Raw genomic sequence first — 16,933 nt, forward strand, 5'->3', positions numbered from 1 at the left:
TTTTTGTTTGTTTGTTTTCAATAAAGTAGAGGGAAAGCTAAATCATTCTGCTACTTCTAATACAGTAACTTAGAAGAAAATCCATATGCTTATTTGTGCTGTACTCATTACAAAAGCTCTGCTTTCTTCGTGCATTTTACAAGTTACTAGTCCATGACATGGCTCAATGTTTTGACTCTTGTGAGAAAATTCAAAACAAAGGAGATAATTTGGTTCTGCATATGTTCACCAGTATTTTCAAAACAGTTGCAAAAATATTTGAACAACAGTTAGTGCACACAAGACACTAGTATTTTAGTGTAGACTACAGCAACTCCAGAGGTGACATTAATGTCTGCAGTCAACAGCACAACATGGATACTTTCAGTGACATTCTTTATTGAAAGTTATTATATAAAATATTGGAAAAACACAACAGTATTTAAAAGACTGATGATAGCAAATTTTACACATGCAGCATATCTGAATAACAAGCATTGTAAATTCTTGTAATATGATATAAATTTATACACACATTTCATTTCAATTGGAATAAAATACTGCAGTGATGTACTCTATAAAAAGAATTAACAGAATATGGCACTACTGATTTCTTCTACACTCAGTTTAAACCATAACTACTTATTTGAAAACAATGCATATAGGCCAAAACTCTGTTCTTTGGAAAAATGTTCTATAATGTCAATGACCTAGCAGCCTAGATTTTTAAATAAGTCTGCCTAATACTAAATAAATCTTACTTACATTTTCAAAGATTTAACATTTTGATAATTTCATAATTTTAAGTAATTTTATATTGTAAATTGTATCATTTACAATACTTGTAAATTGTGATTGTAAACAGTAATTTGGGTTTTCATAAAAAACCCCTAAGTACACATTTACACTGTCCCACAGAATCTATAGGACTGTGTTTAGTGTACGACTGATTATAATAATTGCACTCTATATGGGAATTTGGGAGTATCAAATTAGTGTTTTAATACCTGCAGTGACATGTGGCCAAAACCAGGAAGCTCACAAGCTGTTTTTATTAAATCCTCTTTTAAACAATCTTGGAATTATTTGTTTATCAAAACCTATATAGCTGGACAACAGGTTAGTGTCAATTTAGTCATTATTTAAGCTTGCATAGAAAAATCTTAGTTTTGTAAGCTTTCATGTTTAATATACAAAAAAGTTAATTTGTGATGTAAAGAAAAAAAACAAAACAGTTTGTATAGCAAGGAAAATTTACTGCAGTGTCTTTGGGGAAGCAAAGGTGTTAAAATACACAGCACTTAATGAAGCCATACTGTTCTACTCTCCTACTGCCTGTACCATAAGTAGTCCCATACACTGTAAAAGTAAAACCTAAATCGAACATACTACCTCTAATTATCTTTAATACACCGGTCACAAAAGTTGCATGATAAATGAGGAAAATATACAGGAGAGATGTAGAAATAGCAAAAGCTTCTAATTATTGGATGATACAAGGCATCCAGCAGCAGAAAACAAGATAGGTGAGAAAAAAACCAAGACTCCCAAAATCAAGACTCTTAGAAGACACATTTGAACAACGATCTCTTTATCTTCCATGCCAAGTTATTATCTAAGCTATGCACCCTTTAAAAGGTCTAAATTAGAGAAAGATGATCTTTTAAAACTGTTTTCCAGTTCTTTCACCTTCAATTATAGAATCCTTAGCCTTTTTTTGAAGCATCTTCGAAACTTACACCACGATGCACTGTGGGCAGCTTGGAAATAAACACGGAGATCTATTTTTCCATGTTGTTCAAGGATTTATAGCAACTTATAAAAAGAATGCCAGTATATATATAGTAACTGCACTGAAATTCTTCTGTAAACATTTTGGGACTAAACAACCATTTCTTTTTTCTGGGTTTCTAAAGTACCTGCTGCAAAGGGGTCCTAGTGTACAACAGTGGTTCCAGGTACTCTGTCACTATGAAAACTAGCGCTTTATGCTTTAAAATACTTTCTCAGTTTTTATAGAATGGACCATGTCCTCATATAAAGGTTATTTTTACTGATCAACTCCAGTCTCCTTTAACGAGTTACTTCTCATCCTCACGGCATGACTAGTTGGCTACCTTAAGTCTAACAGTGAGTTCTCTATGAAGTTGGGTAAGACCAGCTGCCGTTATATGCCGATATGTCTCTTCCATGTTTAAATAATCAAGAACATATATTTATTAAACTGAAAACAAACAATATTTTAGTCTTCTCTTGACTGAGAAGATATGGTGCACCAATGGAGAATAATTTGTCCAATACCAATAAATGCTTCAGTGTGCACATATAATTTACTTTTACACTCTTATTAACATGTATACATACTGAGGATGGTATAGTGCTCTGAAATGCAAAATTTTACCTTCTTTTCAGGCTTGCCTACTTAATGCTCAGTGGAATAAGAATAGCTTTGAATTTCTGACTGCTACTGAAAATCTCAAGTTTATTTTCCAGACTGAATACACATGCCATTGGTTGACAGCAGAACAACAACCACGGTAAATAAATAAAATGCAAAAAGGGAACGTATTTTTTGAAATAATTTACAATTTTTGAATAATTTACAAGACTGAGGAAAAAAAAATCTATCATTTTGTTTGACAGCTTAATTTCTACCTTGAGCATTGTCACACACCTAAAAAGGATCAGGCTGGATAAATACGTGATGCTTTATTACAGTCCTACGCAGTCAACTGCACCAAATTTGACTTCTTAAGTAACAATATTAAAAAAAAAAAAAAGAAAAAAAAAAAAGAACAGTAGTCCAAGAATGTGCAACAAACTAAAGAAGTTCTATCAGAAATTTACAAGGTTAACTTCAGACAGCTTATATAAATACTATAGGAAATATTAAGCTATCATTAATTAGACTCCCAAATAAATTTAATCAAAGCATTCTGAAAGCAAATGGCTTGTAAGTACTCACATCAGTAAGATAATACAGTTTAGCATTATATTAGGTTCACTTACAGGATTAAACATAACATTGACTATTCTAATCTGTTATTCAGAAGAAACTTGACACCATGAAACCAGTATCATGTTTAAAGCAACTGCTTTGGAAGCTGTACATGAGAAAACCCTAGTCCTCCAAAGCCAATGATGGTATGTTCCTTTAATTCTAAAATATATTTTAAAAAATTAAATACACTTTAATTTCTTTAAGACTGGAAAAAAATCTCAAATGAGACTTCATCTTCAAGAGATGAGGAAAGAAACAAAGTAGGCCATATATCAGAAAACTTCAGTGCGCCACATCTTACAGAGGCTTAATCAACAATCATTTAAAAGTAACCACTAACACTGTGACTTAGACATAGTCAGAAAATAATACATATAATGTAAAAGATAACGCAAAACCCCCTAATTTCCCTACACAAAACACATCAAATACATTTATTTTAAGAGAAGGGGGAAAAATAATCTGCTTTAATACACTTAGTACTGTTTTCTTCCTGGAGCTCCTTAGTTGTACACTGTACAGACTCTAGTACTTACAGTGTCAAATTCTTCCTGCAGTCTTATTTACATTTTTCCTCAGCAAACCTCTGAGGGCAAAACAATCCGAGAAAAATGTAGAGGTCACTTTTAGTCAAATCACAGATATTTTCATCCGGTCTCCCTCACTGAAGATTCCAATCACAGAAAGCACCCAGTATTGTTTTAAAATGCCCTCTCTGTGACCCTGTTCCTCTGAAGGTCAAGTGCACTATCATTCCCTGTAACCAAGGAAGCAGAATCGATGTGTTCCTGCTGTTTTGCCAGCTGCTGAAGGAGTATGTCTAATAGCAAGATTAATGTCATCTGGGGAAGATAGTCCCAGGTTATCAAGCTTCCCCCTCCCTCTGTTCTCAAGCCCCTCAAGCTGCTCACTCTCTGTGAATTGTAAACCACCAAAATGAAATCTGAGAAAAGTTTGCCTGTATCTTGGATTATTTTCAAATCAGCAAAATTGGAAGGAAAATCCACCACATACCCTGTGGAGCATCTTTAGCCTTAAAGTTCATTAAGCTAATGTATTTAAAGGAACATAGGCCTTTCAAAACTGGTCTGGGGCCCTCAGATATGAAGTAGCATAATCAGTCTTAATACACTTAAGAATTCATATAGTAAGTTCATGACACACATGTGATTAATTAGTTTAAGCTCTGTAACAAAACATTCGTTATGAGGCTGCAGTGAAGGCTGATAAATGGGTGAAAACAGAAAATATTTTTAAATTCTTAGAAAGTGAGATTTGTTAACGTTATTGTACATGATTTTTTGGGAAAAACAACCACATACCTGACAACTTTTAACAGTAAACTTGAATGCAGTGGACTTCCACTACAAAGCCTTATGCAACAAATGCATTACCTAGGTGTCTTTAAGTAGCACTGGTATTTATTTTAACTTCAAGGACTCCTAATCTTAGCGTAGAAATGCGCTCACTATTGAAATGAGGCTCTTTACCTGATAGAAAATACAATTATCTATTGTACAACTCTCTAAAAATAACATCTATGAATAATTACTGTAACTACAGGAGTGTATTTACAGCATGGGTATAACGTCAATGTTAGGTCAACTAATTGTGATCTAGTGTGGGGAAAAGTATTATACCTAAAACATGTGAGAAAACCCAATGAAATTTTAGTTGGATTTTCCTTGTGCTTACTATTTGACACTACACTTAATAACCTTGTCACTCTAGGCTTTTATTTATACAATTCATTCAGGAAAGATGTTTATGATACCTGATTAGCAGCTGTCTTTCCTGGGACAAAAACCAAATGCTGAATATAATAATGCTTTATCACTACATAACCCTCTGTTCAGAAGTAGACTTCCCAACTTTGAGGTTTGGAATAGCTGTACTGCAAAGAGAAGGTGGAATCCTTGTAACGCTTAAGCAAAAGTGATATAAAAACACATAGTAAGAAAAAAAAGACTAAAAGTTTCTTGTTTTCTGAATCAAAAGACAAGCTAGCAAAGTAATCAAAATTTGAAACCTATCAACTATAGTGTACTATATATCAACTATAGTAGTTAGCTTTGTCACAGCTGCCTAAGCCACCCACAAAATCTCAAAGACTTGAGCAAGAAATATAAAATATATGAAATGCATCTTTAACTAAGAGTAATGTTAGATTTTTAGGGCCTGATAATTCTTTTTTTATGGAACTTTCTCAAGTACTATATGCTGCACAGAAATATTACAGCTACAAAGGCTTTCACTCTTATTTTTACAGGACATCAGCTATGCTACCACAATAAATGTTCATAGCAAAGCAGAATTAGTATTTTGTAACTTTAGAGTTTCTAATATTTCAACAGTGACATTCTTATAGAACAATGCTTACAAGAGTATATATTATGTTTAATATAACAGAGGGCCTCTTAAGTTAATGAGAAATTCTGAAATTACTGTACCTAGTAATTTTCACAGGAAAACACTACTGAGAAATTAGTTCAGATATCTGTCATTCTATTTAGAGTCTTATTTTTGTTGTTGTATGTATTTCTCTTATTGGAAATGTCATTGTAAGAATGCCTGTGACCTCTCTGGCAAATGCTTGCAGAAGACTGGGACCGTATCTTGTACTGAAATTTTTGCTAATGTGCACAGGGATTGTGGAATTATCAACTGGAAGGAGGGGAAAAGAGGAAAAAGCAATCAGTATTAAATGTAATTTTAGGACTTAAGAAGACGCCGCATCTCTCAAAGCAGTTTTCAGATTCACAGCACTAACCAATCCTATCTGGTACAGATTAAAAACATTTCATGCTTAATTACTGTGTGATTTCCTTAGAAGTCCATGAGGATGCAACTGGTATTTTAATTTTAGCACTCCCATTGCAAACACTAGTTATATGTAGGCAGACTGGGAGAACAAAACAATTTCACGAAGTATGCCAAGTGTACTTCTGGTATACCACTGGAAGATAGAAGCTGAAGACAAGTGGCATAGCACGGAGATCTGTCTGCTTTGGACCAATCCGCAGAGGATTGTATTCGCCTGAGCTCTCAAACCAACACGTATCACTGGCAAAAATTTCATATGCTGAAGTGTATATAAATTAATTAAGAGCTATTTGAATTGAATGACACAGAGGATCTGCACAAAGCTCAAGAAATATGAAAATACACTCAGAAACATACGTATCTACTGTCTTGCCTTTTTCCTCATTAAACTGAAAACAGGTATTTGGCAATTAGGTGCATTTTGAAGGCTGGCAAAATTAAATTTGGCTTCTTCTGTTTCATTTATTTGTCATTGTATATACATAAAAATGTATCTAGATAAAATTGTATATTTATACTTATTTTTTCCTAATTTTTTCAGTCATTCATTATTTAATTAAAAAAATTTATTGTTTTTATGTCCTTTGAAATAAATAAGGTTTCTTCATAGCCATATAGTCAAGGAGATGCTACTTTACTAAACTGACTTGCCCATAGTGTACATACACATCTATGTGTGTAGGTGTGTTTGTATGAGCGTATGTATACATATAATAAATTTCTGTACTTACTAACCAAATTTTCAATACTTTCTAGAGCTTATTTCCCCACTACCACATTGATTATGAAAGCAGTATTTGAGAAATATATTGAAGGAATAATCAATTGGCCACATAGTCGAGGAATTTTTAAAGCCTCTAAGTTTCTCTAACTTAAGTAGAAGAACATTTCCTATATTCACGCCACTAAAAGTCGAAGTAATTGTATTGCTTGAATACACAGGTCAGTTCTCACTAAGCATAAACCAATTTCAGAGATAGTATTAATATTATAGAAAAGAGAATAGAAATTAAAGTAAGGCATAGTTAAGCAATCGCAGACCAGATATGCTCAACTGCACCCAGAAATTTAAACTATTTTTCACAAGTTCTCTCATAAAAGTTAAAGAATTTCAATGAAAAATACGGTACCAAGCTTTACACCATAAAAAATGCTACATCTCAAATCAAATCAGAAAGACTTCTTTTTCTGTAGATATTTTTCCTAATTAACTTCTTTAGCTATTAAATTAATAATAGGCTTTTATAAAAAAATGTGTATTGCCCGGAAATGTCCAAATATATTTCTTTAAGAGATGTAAAATATATCTAAAAAAAGTCTGAGTGATACTCTTTGGAATTAACTGTCCCGACCGTTTGGGCCCTCTGTAGAATGGCAGATAAAACTCAGATCCACCACAGCAAACAGAACTCATCTGTAGTTTAACTGCCCTAACACGATGCTGGTGCAAGATCTTGTATGAGACATATGAAGGCAACCATCATGGAAGAAGCTGCAATTCTTGGCATATCTGCATCCTAAAAAAAACTAATCACAGACTATGCTTACATAACACCCCAATACCTATATTGCACCAGTGGTTATGCCACATCTGGTAACATTCTTGAATTCAGAGGCTGCCAAACTGCATAAGCTATGTAGGATCTCATTACTCCAATAAGCACTTTTTGTGAGAGACCTCTCAGGCTGAAGGTATGTCTAGGTCTTACGCAATTAACAGTAACCTGAGAAAACCTGTACTTGAACTGAAAATTGTTTGAGAAGACTCAGCATCAAAACTCCACCTTGCAAATTCATCCAGAAATGAGTAAATGGCCAATGATAATAATAAAATATTAAACATAAATGGCCTTATTTTACACTTCGTTAATTCTTATAACAAAGCAAAAACTTATTCCATCAGAACAGCAGTGTTTCTACTTTCCTTTTTCAGCATGCTGTGCTTCATCTGGACTTAAACCTAAATTGCTGAATTACTTATGATGTAACGTGTCAGAGAGAACTGATGAGTGTCAAGAAAATACTTTATGTGAGAAAGATATCCAGTATTTTTTCAGTCCTATGGCAAAACGTACTTTCATAAAGGCCCAAGGTTTTGATAGGTTCTTCTCAGGGTACTGAAGGAACTGAAAGCAACTGAAATCTTCCAGCAGTACAGCTGGCATAAATGAGATCCCAGTAAGCACAGGGCTCAATAGAGTAATCTCCTGTGACTCTCTCCCTATATAGCCTCTGACAGAGAAAAAGGATGCACTGGGAGTAGTTTGTGGCTGTCATGGAACCAGAAGGGGACAGTTTTAGCAACTACTAAAAGTTCTTCCTGGACACATCAGAGCTGATGTTGGAAAGAGGAAATAGCCCTTATTCCTCCCCACAGTGACAGTTCTGTTTAAAAATTTTGCATTAAAAACAAAGGCACTGCACAGGGAATACATCTCCACTTCATAACCAAACACATTTTTCTTAAACAACATGTAAATCAAATCTAAGTTGGTGCTGGGACTGAACCTGGGCCACTGATACATTGCACAGTGACAGTACTAAATAAATGCTTGAGAAAAAGCAGTGTTACTTATTTTTGCATTAAGGCTAAAGTATTTTTTATGCTTTTCAAAAGCTACTCGGGATGAGGTAGAATTACTGAAATTCCCTCTGAATCCCTCAGCTGCTCTCTGTTCTCCAAGCTCATGAACTGTAAGTAAAGGCAACTGCAGACACTAAAAATGGAACTCTCTCACCCAATCTGTTCAGAAATACACAGTTGGAAAAATGCAACAAGCAACACAGCTATAAAGCAGAAGCAAGCAACAGCAGTGAAACCATTTGAAACCATTACAAGGATGGTTCTACAAAGTCCTAAAAATAGAGTAAGTACAAAAATACATGCAACACTGGAGTGCATTCAGTAACTTCTGTGATACATTCACAGTTTCATGGAAAACAAACCCATTGAACTATTGCTCAAGAAAGAAAAACAACATATGGCCTACTTGCATGATAGTCTGATTTGGTGCTTGGCATCATAATTCTCAATAAATCCATGCACTACATATGTAGCAATTATGTTGAAAAAATGATGCAGCGATAGCTAAACCTGCCAATATTTGCATTAAGTTATCCTGTTTGCAGCTTTCCTCTCATAATTCATAACTTAAAATTCAGTGCATGATTAATAACTCTTTCTTTCCTTCCATTTAATTTTCATTGATGAAAAATACAATATTTTGAAAAAGCCTCTCATTTTTTAAGGCCAGTGCCAAGTTTCATACTACATTTTCTCTGAGAAACAGTGAGTACAAATACAGAAATTTAGCATACTTCAAGAAAACCAGTAATGTATTTACCTGTATTAAAAACTGTCTCTGACTGAAGACACAAATAGCAGGCAGCCAGCCATTCATAAAGAAATGGTTCAACGTTAACATGGTCATAGCGTTAATTAATTCTTAATGATATAATGCCGCTTATAACTAGTTTTCCATGAAAAAAAGTTTTCATGGTGTTATGCAGTGGACAGGCATATAATTTAAGGAGGAGTTTAATACTATAAAGAGATGAAGCCCTCTATTTACCCACCGGCCAGGAAGAAATCACAGAGCTTCATACACTCTTGAGATGGAGCGATCTCTCCAGTGGCAAGATACAACCATCACACTATGTTACCACGGTGCATTTCCTGCACGAGGAATTACAAATGTCACATATTTTATGTGCTTTAGATGTGATTATAGCACTCAATTTCTACCGAATAGTATAAGGTTTGCCAGTATTTTCATTATAAGTTTTTATTCCCAAGTTTGTTTCGAAGTGTTTTTAAAAAATGCAGCTTGCCAAATTGATACCTGGTATAGCAAACTAGAGTGAAAATTTACTTTTCAGTTTTCAGTGTGAAATTTTAGAGTTTTTTAAAACTACTCCTTAGATATTATTTCCAGGATACCCAGTAGGCCATTTTCCACACTATTTAAAAAGAACCAACACTTTTTAGAAAAAAATTGTTCTAAGTAGGGAATCTCGAATCCATATCTGAAAACACAATGACACACGTATTTCCTTCATATATAGAGCTTCTTCTTGAAGTAAAAATATTTTTAATATCCAGGTGTAATCTTAGTTCAATAGGTCAAAAAACCCCCCAAACTAATGTCTGAAAAGTGGCCTTGTCTACAGACATCTCAGCCTACTTGCCCTTTGTTATTTATGAAATCCCTTAATTATGTAGTCATATGATAAATTATAGTAAATTTGAAGGATATTAAACCAAATAATTTTAAACAGACAAAAATTCTAGTTTATTTTTTGACTGAAGTTTGCATACTGAAGTAGATAAATAGGTTATTTTCTATGGCCATGGTCACATGCAGTTTCAGTGTTTACGAGTTGATTTAGACATTTTAGCTGTTGAGCATCCCAGCTTCAGGTAATATACATCAAGACAAGACATTACTTAATATCACTTTAAGTAGATTTTGTGCTCTTTTTCTCATACATGTAAGCAGGAAATATAAAGCCTGATTTAAGTTAATCACCCTACTGTAAATTCAATATAGTGCATAAGTAAAACAGGTAACTTCAAACACTGTTCTGACAAGATGACAAGAGATGAGCAGAAACCTTTCATATCCAAAACGGTCAAGCTAACAATAAAATGACCAGAAATTTTGTTGTATTCATTTTTTTCTCTATAGCTTATGTCGAATTTCCTACTTGCATTCCTAGTACGGGGACCACCAGAATAAAGTAAGGTAAACAAACCACATATTGGTTGCACTGGTTTCCTGTTTGTCCCCAAGTGTAAACCAATACTGTTCTATAAAGATTTTCTGCTCCATTTATGCTTAATGGTAAACAGTAAGTATTCCCTAATATGTTTGTCATTTCAAAAGCTCATACACCAACTGTTGTGATATCATCTGTCACTCACCTCAGCCACCTGCTGAGTCTCCACTACCTGCTGAGCCAGCACCTCCATATTGGTTGCCATGGTGAAGAAAGATCATTAGAGAACCTGTTTGAAAAGATGCCAGCAACTTCCATCAGGCACAAGTGTTAGGTTTTTTCTTATTATTAAAGAAAGCTCTGATACAACTTTTTGATAATTTACAATACTGGTTGACATATCTGACAAGTAAGAAAACATGCCATGGATGCGCGTTTGTGTGCGCATGCGCACACATATATACACATATACGTACAGTACATGCATACTGGAACCATACTGTTCAAAAAGCTGAGGCACATAGTTATTCTTTTACTTTGTAAAGCCTCTAATATACTATTTTTACTCTACTATTTAAGCTGCAAAGAAGAGATGTTAATTTCATAAATTAGAAAGGACTAATTTGAGTGTCAGCTACTGATGCAGTTTGTGGAATTCACAGATCTCTAAGGTGCTTTCCTCAACTCAAGGGAAGAGAAACCTTCTCTTAAGAGGCAGTTAAACTGCTTCTACGCTATGTGCTGAACAAGGAAACCGCAATCTAAGAACAATTTTGAGCAAATTTTTATTAAGCCATTCCATCAAACTGCCATGTTCATCCATATTCTTGCAGTAATCTTGCACAATAAGGGAAATAACCTGTCACATCTAAAATGTATTTTCCATTATCTAAACTATTTTTTAAATTATAATGTGATAGTATTATCACTCTGAGGAGAAAATACTGCAGAATTGTTTTATCCTATTGTGTCTGTATGTTCAACTTTACGCTCTTCAGTGTTAAAAAAAAAGACAAAGCAAACAGAAAAAGAAAGAAACAAGAAAAAAACCACTTGCAATATGTTTTTAATGATCATTATTAGGGCTGTGTTTCTCCAAGAGTAAATTTAATTAAGATTTCAAATTCATGCATTCAGTTTTTAACTGTGACTTGCTCATTACAGAGCCAAAGTTCAGATTCTGACCCTGGTGTAGGTAATGAAAAGGTATTCCTGAATGCTGGCCCATTTGATGTTTTGTTGAAAACCTTCTGTTGGTACTTGCAACGCAATCATTTAACATAAAATTAAAACATACTGTGAACAACAGCAAAACACGTATCAGAAAAATGCATGCATGTCTCTAGCACCAACCCCTCCCATTCAAATGCAAATTCTACAAAGCTAACGTTGAAAATTTAAAAATTCATTACATTAAAAAGATTAAATCATATTGTGGTAAATTAAATGTGAAAATTATTTTGTATATGTCAATGGAAGACTACTTGTAACAATGCATAATCGAAATTGAGACATTCCCTATGGAAATCATAATCATGCTAGTTTCTCATACAGCTTGTCATTTTTATTGACATGTTCAACTTGCACAGTAAGCTTATCAACAATATCCACCAGACCCATTAAATATTGCAGCTTGTGCATGGTTTCTCGGTTGTTCAGTAATTCCTTTTCAGTGTTTTCTCTTATTCTATATTCATTTTTTATGTTCAGCAAGGCAGATAACCATATGCTCATAACATGCTGTTCTCTCAGTGGTTTAAGATGAAGGAAGCCCTGAAGATGAGGCATTTTGTTCACAAGAACACCTTTCTAAGACCCAAGGAAGTTTCTACTGTGGTAAGGCTCTGACAGATTTGCTGTTGGTGCTGTTATCCACTAAGGTTTTTTGTACTTTTGACCTTCCCAAAACAGCAATAAGCTGAGGCCATCTGATCAAATCCAACCGAAAGCCCTGAGCCCATACACAGCCACGCCAAGTAAGCTTGTTAATGATGTTGACTCCCAGAACGTGACACAAGGCAAAATCGGCTTCCTATCAAAACCGCTGAGCAGCAGAGTATGTAAGGGAAAGAAAAAATACCCAAAGCAAACCAACAAAAGATGTGCAACTTAAAAACTGCAAGGAGGCACCTGGAGCACCAGGAAAATATTTTCCACGTAACAGGGTGGCAGGCAACTCAGTACATGTAGACATGCTACTTTCCAAAATACAGCATAAAACCATTAATCTCTCCCTAAATTGCAGTGAAATCTCAGAAGAAAGTCATACACTCCATTTGAGACATTCTATGGGTATGGCCCTACCAGGATGACATGGTAGAAGGCCGAATTCAAGCTCATTGAAATGTGTTCCTTTGTCTTAAGGAACCAGGGCTCTTCACACTGCGTGCTTGACTCAGCTACATCGAGCCGCAGGCCAGCGCGCTTCTCCTCAGCGGGAGTCTGGAGGAGACAGAAAGGCGGGGCTCGCAGGTTGCGCTCTGCCGGGAACCTCTGCTCACTGTCACGGTGCCAGGAAGCCGGCAGGAACCCTTACAACAACCGGTACGACGAAAGATGACGAGGCCAGAGCCCTGGCCAGGAGCAGCTCCCACACCTCAGACCCACCGCCCGACGGCAGGCTCCTTCCCGCCGCGCTCGCCGCCTGCCCCCATTGGCTGCGGCGCGGTCGCGGCCCGCCGCCACACCGGACCCCCCGCGCAGCCCGCGGCTGGAGAGCCTTCAAGCAGCTGCCGCCCCGCGCGCCGTGAAACCACTCCCCTCTCTCCCGCCTCTCGTTCCAACCAATGACCTCATCGAAGACGCGGCGCTCCCACACACGCCACCGATTGGCTGAGGGAACCGCCTGTAAGGCCGGTGGCCCCGCCTCTCGAGTAAGAGGGAAACCACCCGAGGGACGCGACTGAGCACAAGATGGCGGCGCTGGCTGGCGGCCAAGTCCCAGGCGGGGCTGCCGCCGCCATTAGGCCCCCTCCCCCTCCCCTCCGGTATATCCTTATGTCAGGCTATGAGAGGCCCGGCCATGGCAGTAGGGAAGCGGCCGGTAAGATGGCGGCGGTCTCAGCCCCGTATGCAAAGTACCCGCCGCCCCCTCCCCTCCGCCCTCCCGGTGGCAAAGGTAAAAGGGTCGGGTTCAAGCCGCCGCCTCCGCCCGCTCAGACTCCATCTTCTCTCTGTGTCCGTGTCCCGAGCTCGTCATCTCCGCGACCATCGCCCCTACGACCCCCCGGACAGCAGACTGCTCTCACCGAGACCGGACCGGCTCTGACCTCAGGCGGCCCGCATTCCAGCCCAGCGGCTCCGCAACGGGACTCCCGCACCGGATCGACCCAGCACCTCGCAATGGTCCTCTCTCTTTCCGGGAGCTGTAGGCCAGCCTACGGCACGGCCGGCTCTCGCTTACCAGCAAAATACCGGAGACTTAAAATCCCCCCCTCCCCTTAAACCGAGCGTTATCCCTCCCCTCTGCCGCTCGCGGGGGTGTCCCGAACAGGGCCCCGATGCCACCTCCCCGCGCCCCCTCCCTCTTCCTGGCCCCAACGAAGGAAACCCAACCGGGCCGCCTCAATTTTAAAAAACGGTTTTTACCTCAGGAATTGGCGCCAAACGTGCCCTGGCGGTGACCCCGACCCGGGCCCAGGCGGGCCGGTGTTGGGTGGCGGTGCCCAGCGGCGGCCCTCCCTCCCCCCGTGAGGGCGGCGGCGGTGAGGGGGCTAACGGGGTCCGCGGAGGGCAAGGGGGGGGCCGGGTCTGTATTACGGGGCCGCGCGGGGGGGGTGGTGTTTTGTTTTGTGTGCCGTGCCCCTGTGAAAGGTCAGAGTTCGTGACCCCGCCCGCTGCTGCCGCCGCCCCAGAGCGTTTCCCCGCTTCCTCTTCCCAGCGCCAGGCCGGCCGTGGCCCCCTCCATCCCCCTCGCGGGGCGGGGCTGGGGACGCCGGCGGGGGAGGGGCTACCTGAGCCGCGCCGGGCCTTCGCGGCAGCGCTCCGGCGGGCAGGGCGCGCCGCGGGCCCGCTCCGGCTGTGCCTGCGGCGGCCGTGTCCCCTGCGCGCGGGGGGGCGGCTCCGGGGGCCTGTGCTCGGCTCTCGTTGCGCCCCGGTGGGAGAGGGCGCTGGGCGGGCACCTGAGCCTGGAGGGTGCCCAGGCTCCCTCCTCGGAAACTGGGCGGAAGATGCTGCCCCTGTGCAAGGCGGTCTTTTGTAACCCTCGCTTGGGAGGCTCCTCTCTACCCTGCAGCTTGAATTAATTGGTTGGCGGTGGTTATTATGTGCGCAGGTGGGTGTTGATGTTCCACGTATATCTTGGTTCTTACTCGAGATGCAGAGTCAAAGGTAGGCTTGCAGTTGATGCCTGCTTTCACAAAGGCCACCGCCAGACTGTCCTGAGTTTTTCTTTCATTTCGTTAAGTCGGTGTCATTGATTAGGGCTCTCCCCGTGGAGCTGGCTGTAAGCCAGGCTTGTTCTGCCTCCCAGCGTGCGATTGTAGGCATGAGCCAGGCCTGGGTGCAGCTGAGGGGGTTTAAGAGCTTGCCTCCTTTCAGTGCTTGTCGTTGCTTCCTGAGGCTATCGTATGTTGACTTGTGACCCCAGTTCGCTGTCATAACTGCGTGTAGCTATTTCTATCAAAATGATCTTAGTACTTCTAGTAAGTTTAGTTAGCTTTCACAGAAGCGAACTTAAGAAGTGGTCAGATGAACAGTAAGACTGGAAGATGTGAAGTGATAGTAACTCCTGAAAGGAAATGTATGGAAGAGGTAGCAGCTGAAGGCAATAATCAGTTAAACAGGAGGTGCTGTTGTCTGAATAGTTACAGCCAGCACCCTGATTTGTTTGGTTAGTTGGTTTTGGCGGGGTTTTTTTGTTTGTTTTGTTTTTAGAACTGGCTGTTTGGGGCAAGGACAGGAGACATGAAGAACTGGGCCTATGAATTATAGCCTTACTATCACAAAACTGGAGTTAATAACATTAAAGCACATGATGTACAGATGTGTTTGCAATACATAAATAAAGTGTTTCAAAAAATGTCTTGTGTGTTTGTTCACTCTTATAATGTTAAATATATCAAGAATTTTCAAATTCTAAAAATATGGACATGCATATACCTTCAAAAGCAGATTTTTTTTTTTTACTTCATAAAACATACAATTAAAGTGTAAATAGGTTTTTGTAACACAGATACCTTTAAGGATTTTTAAATATCTCATAATAGCCTTACTGTAGAAGTAGGTTAGATGTTAGGGTAGGAATGTGTTTCCCTTGTTATAAATCAAGGATAATGATGTGTGGAGCAGCATATTTTTTAGATAGAGGATTTGGCGAAAAAGCCTGCCTTTTTAAAAGTGAAATAAACTAAGAGAATAAATTGCTGGCTTTAAAGTGTGAGATGTGCATCTCTTGGATTGTGGTTGTAAGAAAATTTGAGCTGAATCTTTTGTCCATTATTTGCCATCCTAAAAGGTTTTCATCGTAATCATAATCAATTTTTATCTTTTAATTTTTTTTTCACACCAGCTGTGTTCATGGTTGGGTAGAAAAGTATTTCAATCTTGTGGTCAGAGAATTCAAGACAAGACCTAGTATTTCTTGCCAATGGTTATGTTCAGTTGTGCACTCTTCAGTGATGGATTGTCACTTGCTGGATAAACCAGAGGAGAATCCCACCATAAATAAAGAAGCTTTTGATTTTTAGCGTTATCTTTATATGAGCAGGGACATCGGAATATATGGCATGGGGAGGAAGTAGGCTGGGATGCTTTCAGTTAAATTTCTGCTTTATATGGAAATCTCTATAGTGGTGATTATTTTGAGCTCTTCAGGGAAATAGTGTGTTATTTTTCCTTGGTAATAAAATATATTTTAAATTCATTTGCTTCTGCTCACTAGGAAATTCTCTTGCCCACACCTCTTAAAAGGGAGGTCCAGCATTTCAGTAACTTTTGACTGCTAACCTGTTCCTTTCTCCTTTTCTGATCTCTGGCTATCGTGTTTGGAGAGGATTGAAACTTTGAGCTTTTCAGTTGATGCATAGAGAGACCCAGGGCTTCTCAAGGACTCCCAGTAACAACTTCCCTAGCTTTTTGTGTTTTGGCATTTACTCACTTTTCTGTAGTAGTCGTGTAATTGCTTACCAGATAAGTAATTTTTCCACAACAAGTCTTCTAAATGCTTTTCACTACTCCATGTTTAGACGTGGGCAAGAGCGTACATGGGGGGGTGTGGTGTTTTCTTTTTTTAATTGGCTTGGGCAAAGGTGCATTAGGTATCATGACAAAGCTTTGTCAGTGGTCTTAGTGCATGAGAGAATTTACCAATTGGCTTAGAACTGATAAATAGAGGGGTAGACTAGTGCAGATTATTCGCTGGTTTGCTCACCTCCATCTGTTCTGTCTTACAGTCATGTCGTGACCACTTTT

At 38.9% G+C, this 16,933-nt stretch overlaps 1 protein-coding gene across 2 annotated transcripts in view; it reads right to left on the reverse strand.

Moving 5' to 3' along the window:
- The window catches only part of NR2C2 (nuclear receptor subfamily 2 group C member 2), a 37,614-nt gene extending 23,491 nt beyond the window's left edge, over positions 1-14,123 (reverse strand). Inside the window, exons 1-2 of one of the 2 annotated variants that reach the window (XM_059823063.1) lie at positions 14,111-14,123; positions 10,728-10,811 (exon numbers count right to left, since the gene is read on the reverse strand). In XM_059823063.1, coding sequence (XP_059679046.1) covers positions 10,728-10,787 — 60 coding nt within the window. In that variant the 5' untranslated portion in view covers positions 10,788-10,811; positions 14,111-14,123. Of the gene's footprint in view, positions 1-9,379; positions 9,389-10,727; positions 10,812-14,110 lie in introns of those variants that run through there. The other variant, XM_059823065.1, reaches the window with a different exon arrangement.
- Between the last annotated feature and the right edge of the window lie 2,810 nt (positions 14,124-16,933).

The sequence above is a fragment of the Gavia stellata genome, chromosome 12 (genome assembly GCF_030936135.1).
Source record: "Gavia stellata isolate bGavSte3 chromosome 12, bGavSte3.hap2, whole genome shotgun sequence".
Classification (NCBI taxonomy): domain Eukaryota; kingdom Metazoa; phylum Chordata; class Aves; order Gaviiformes; family Gaviidae; genus Gavia; species Gavia stellata.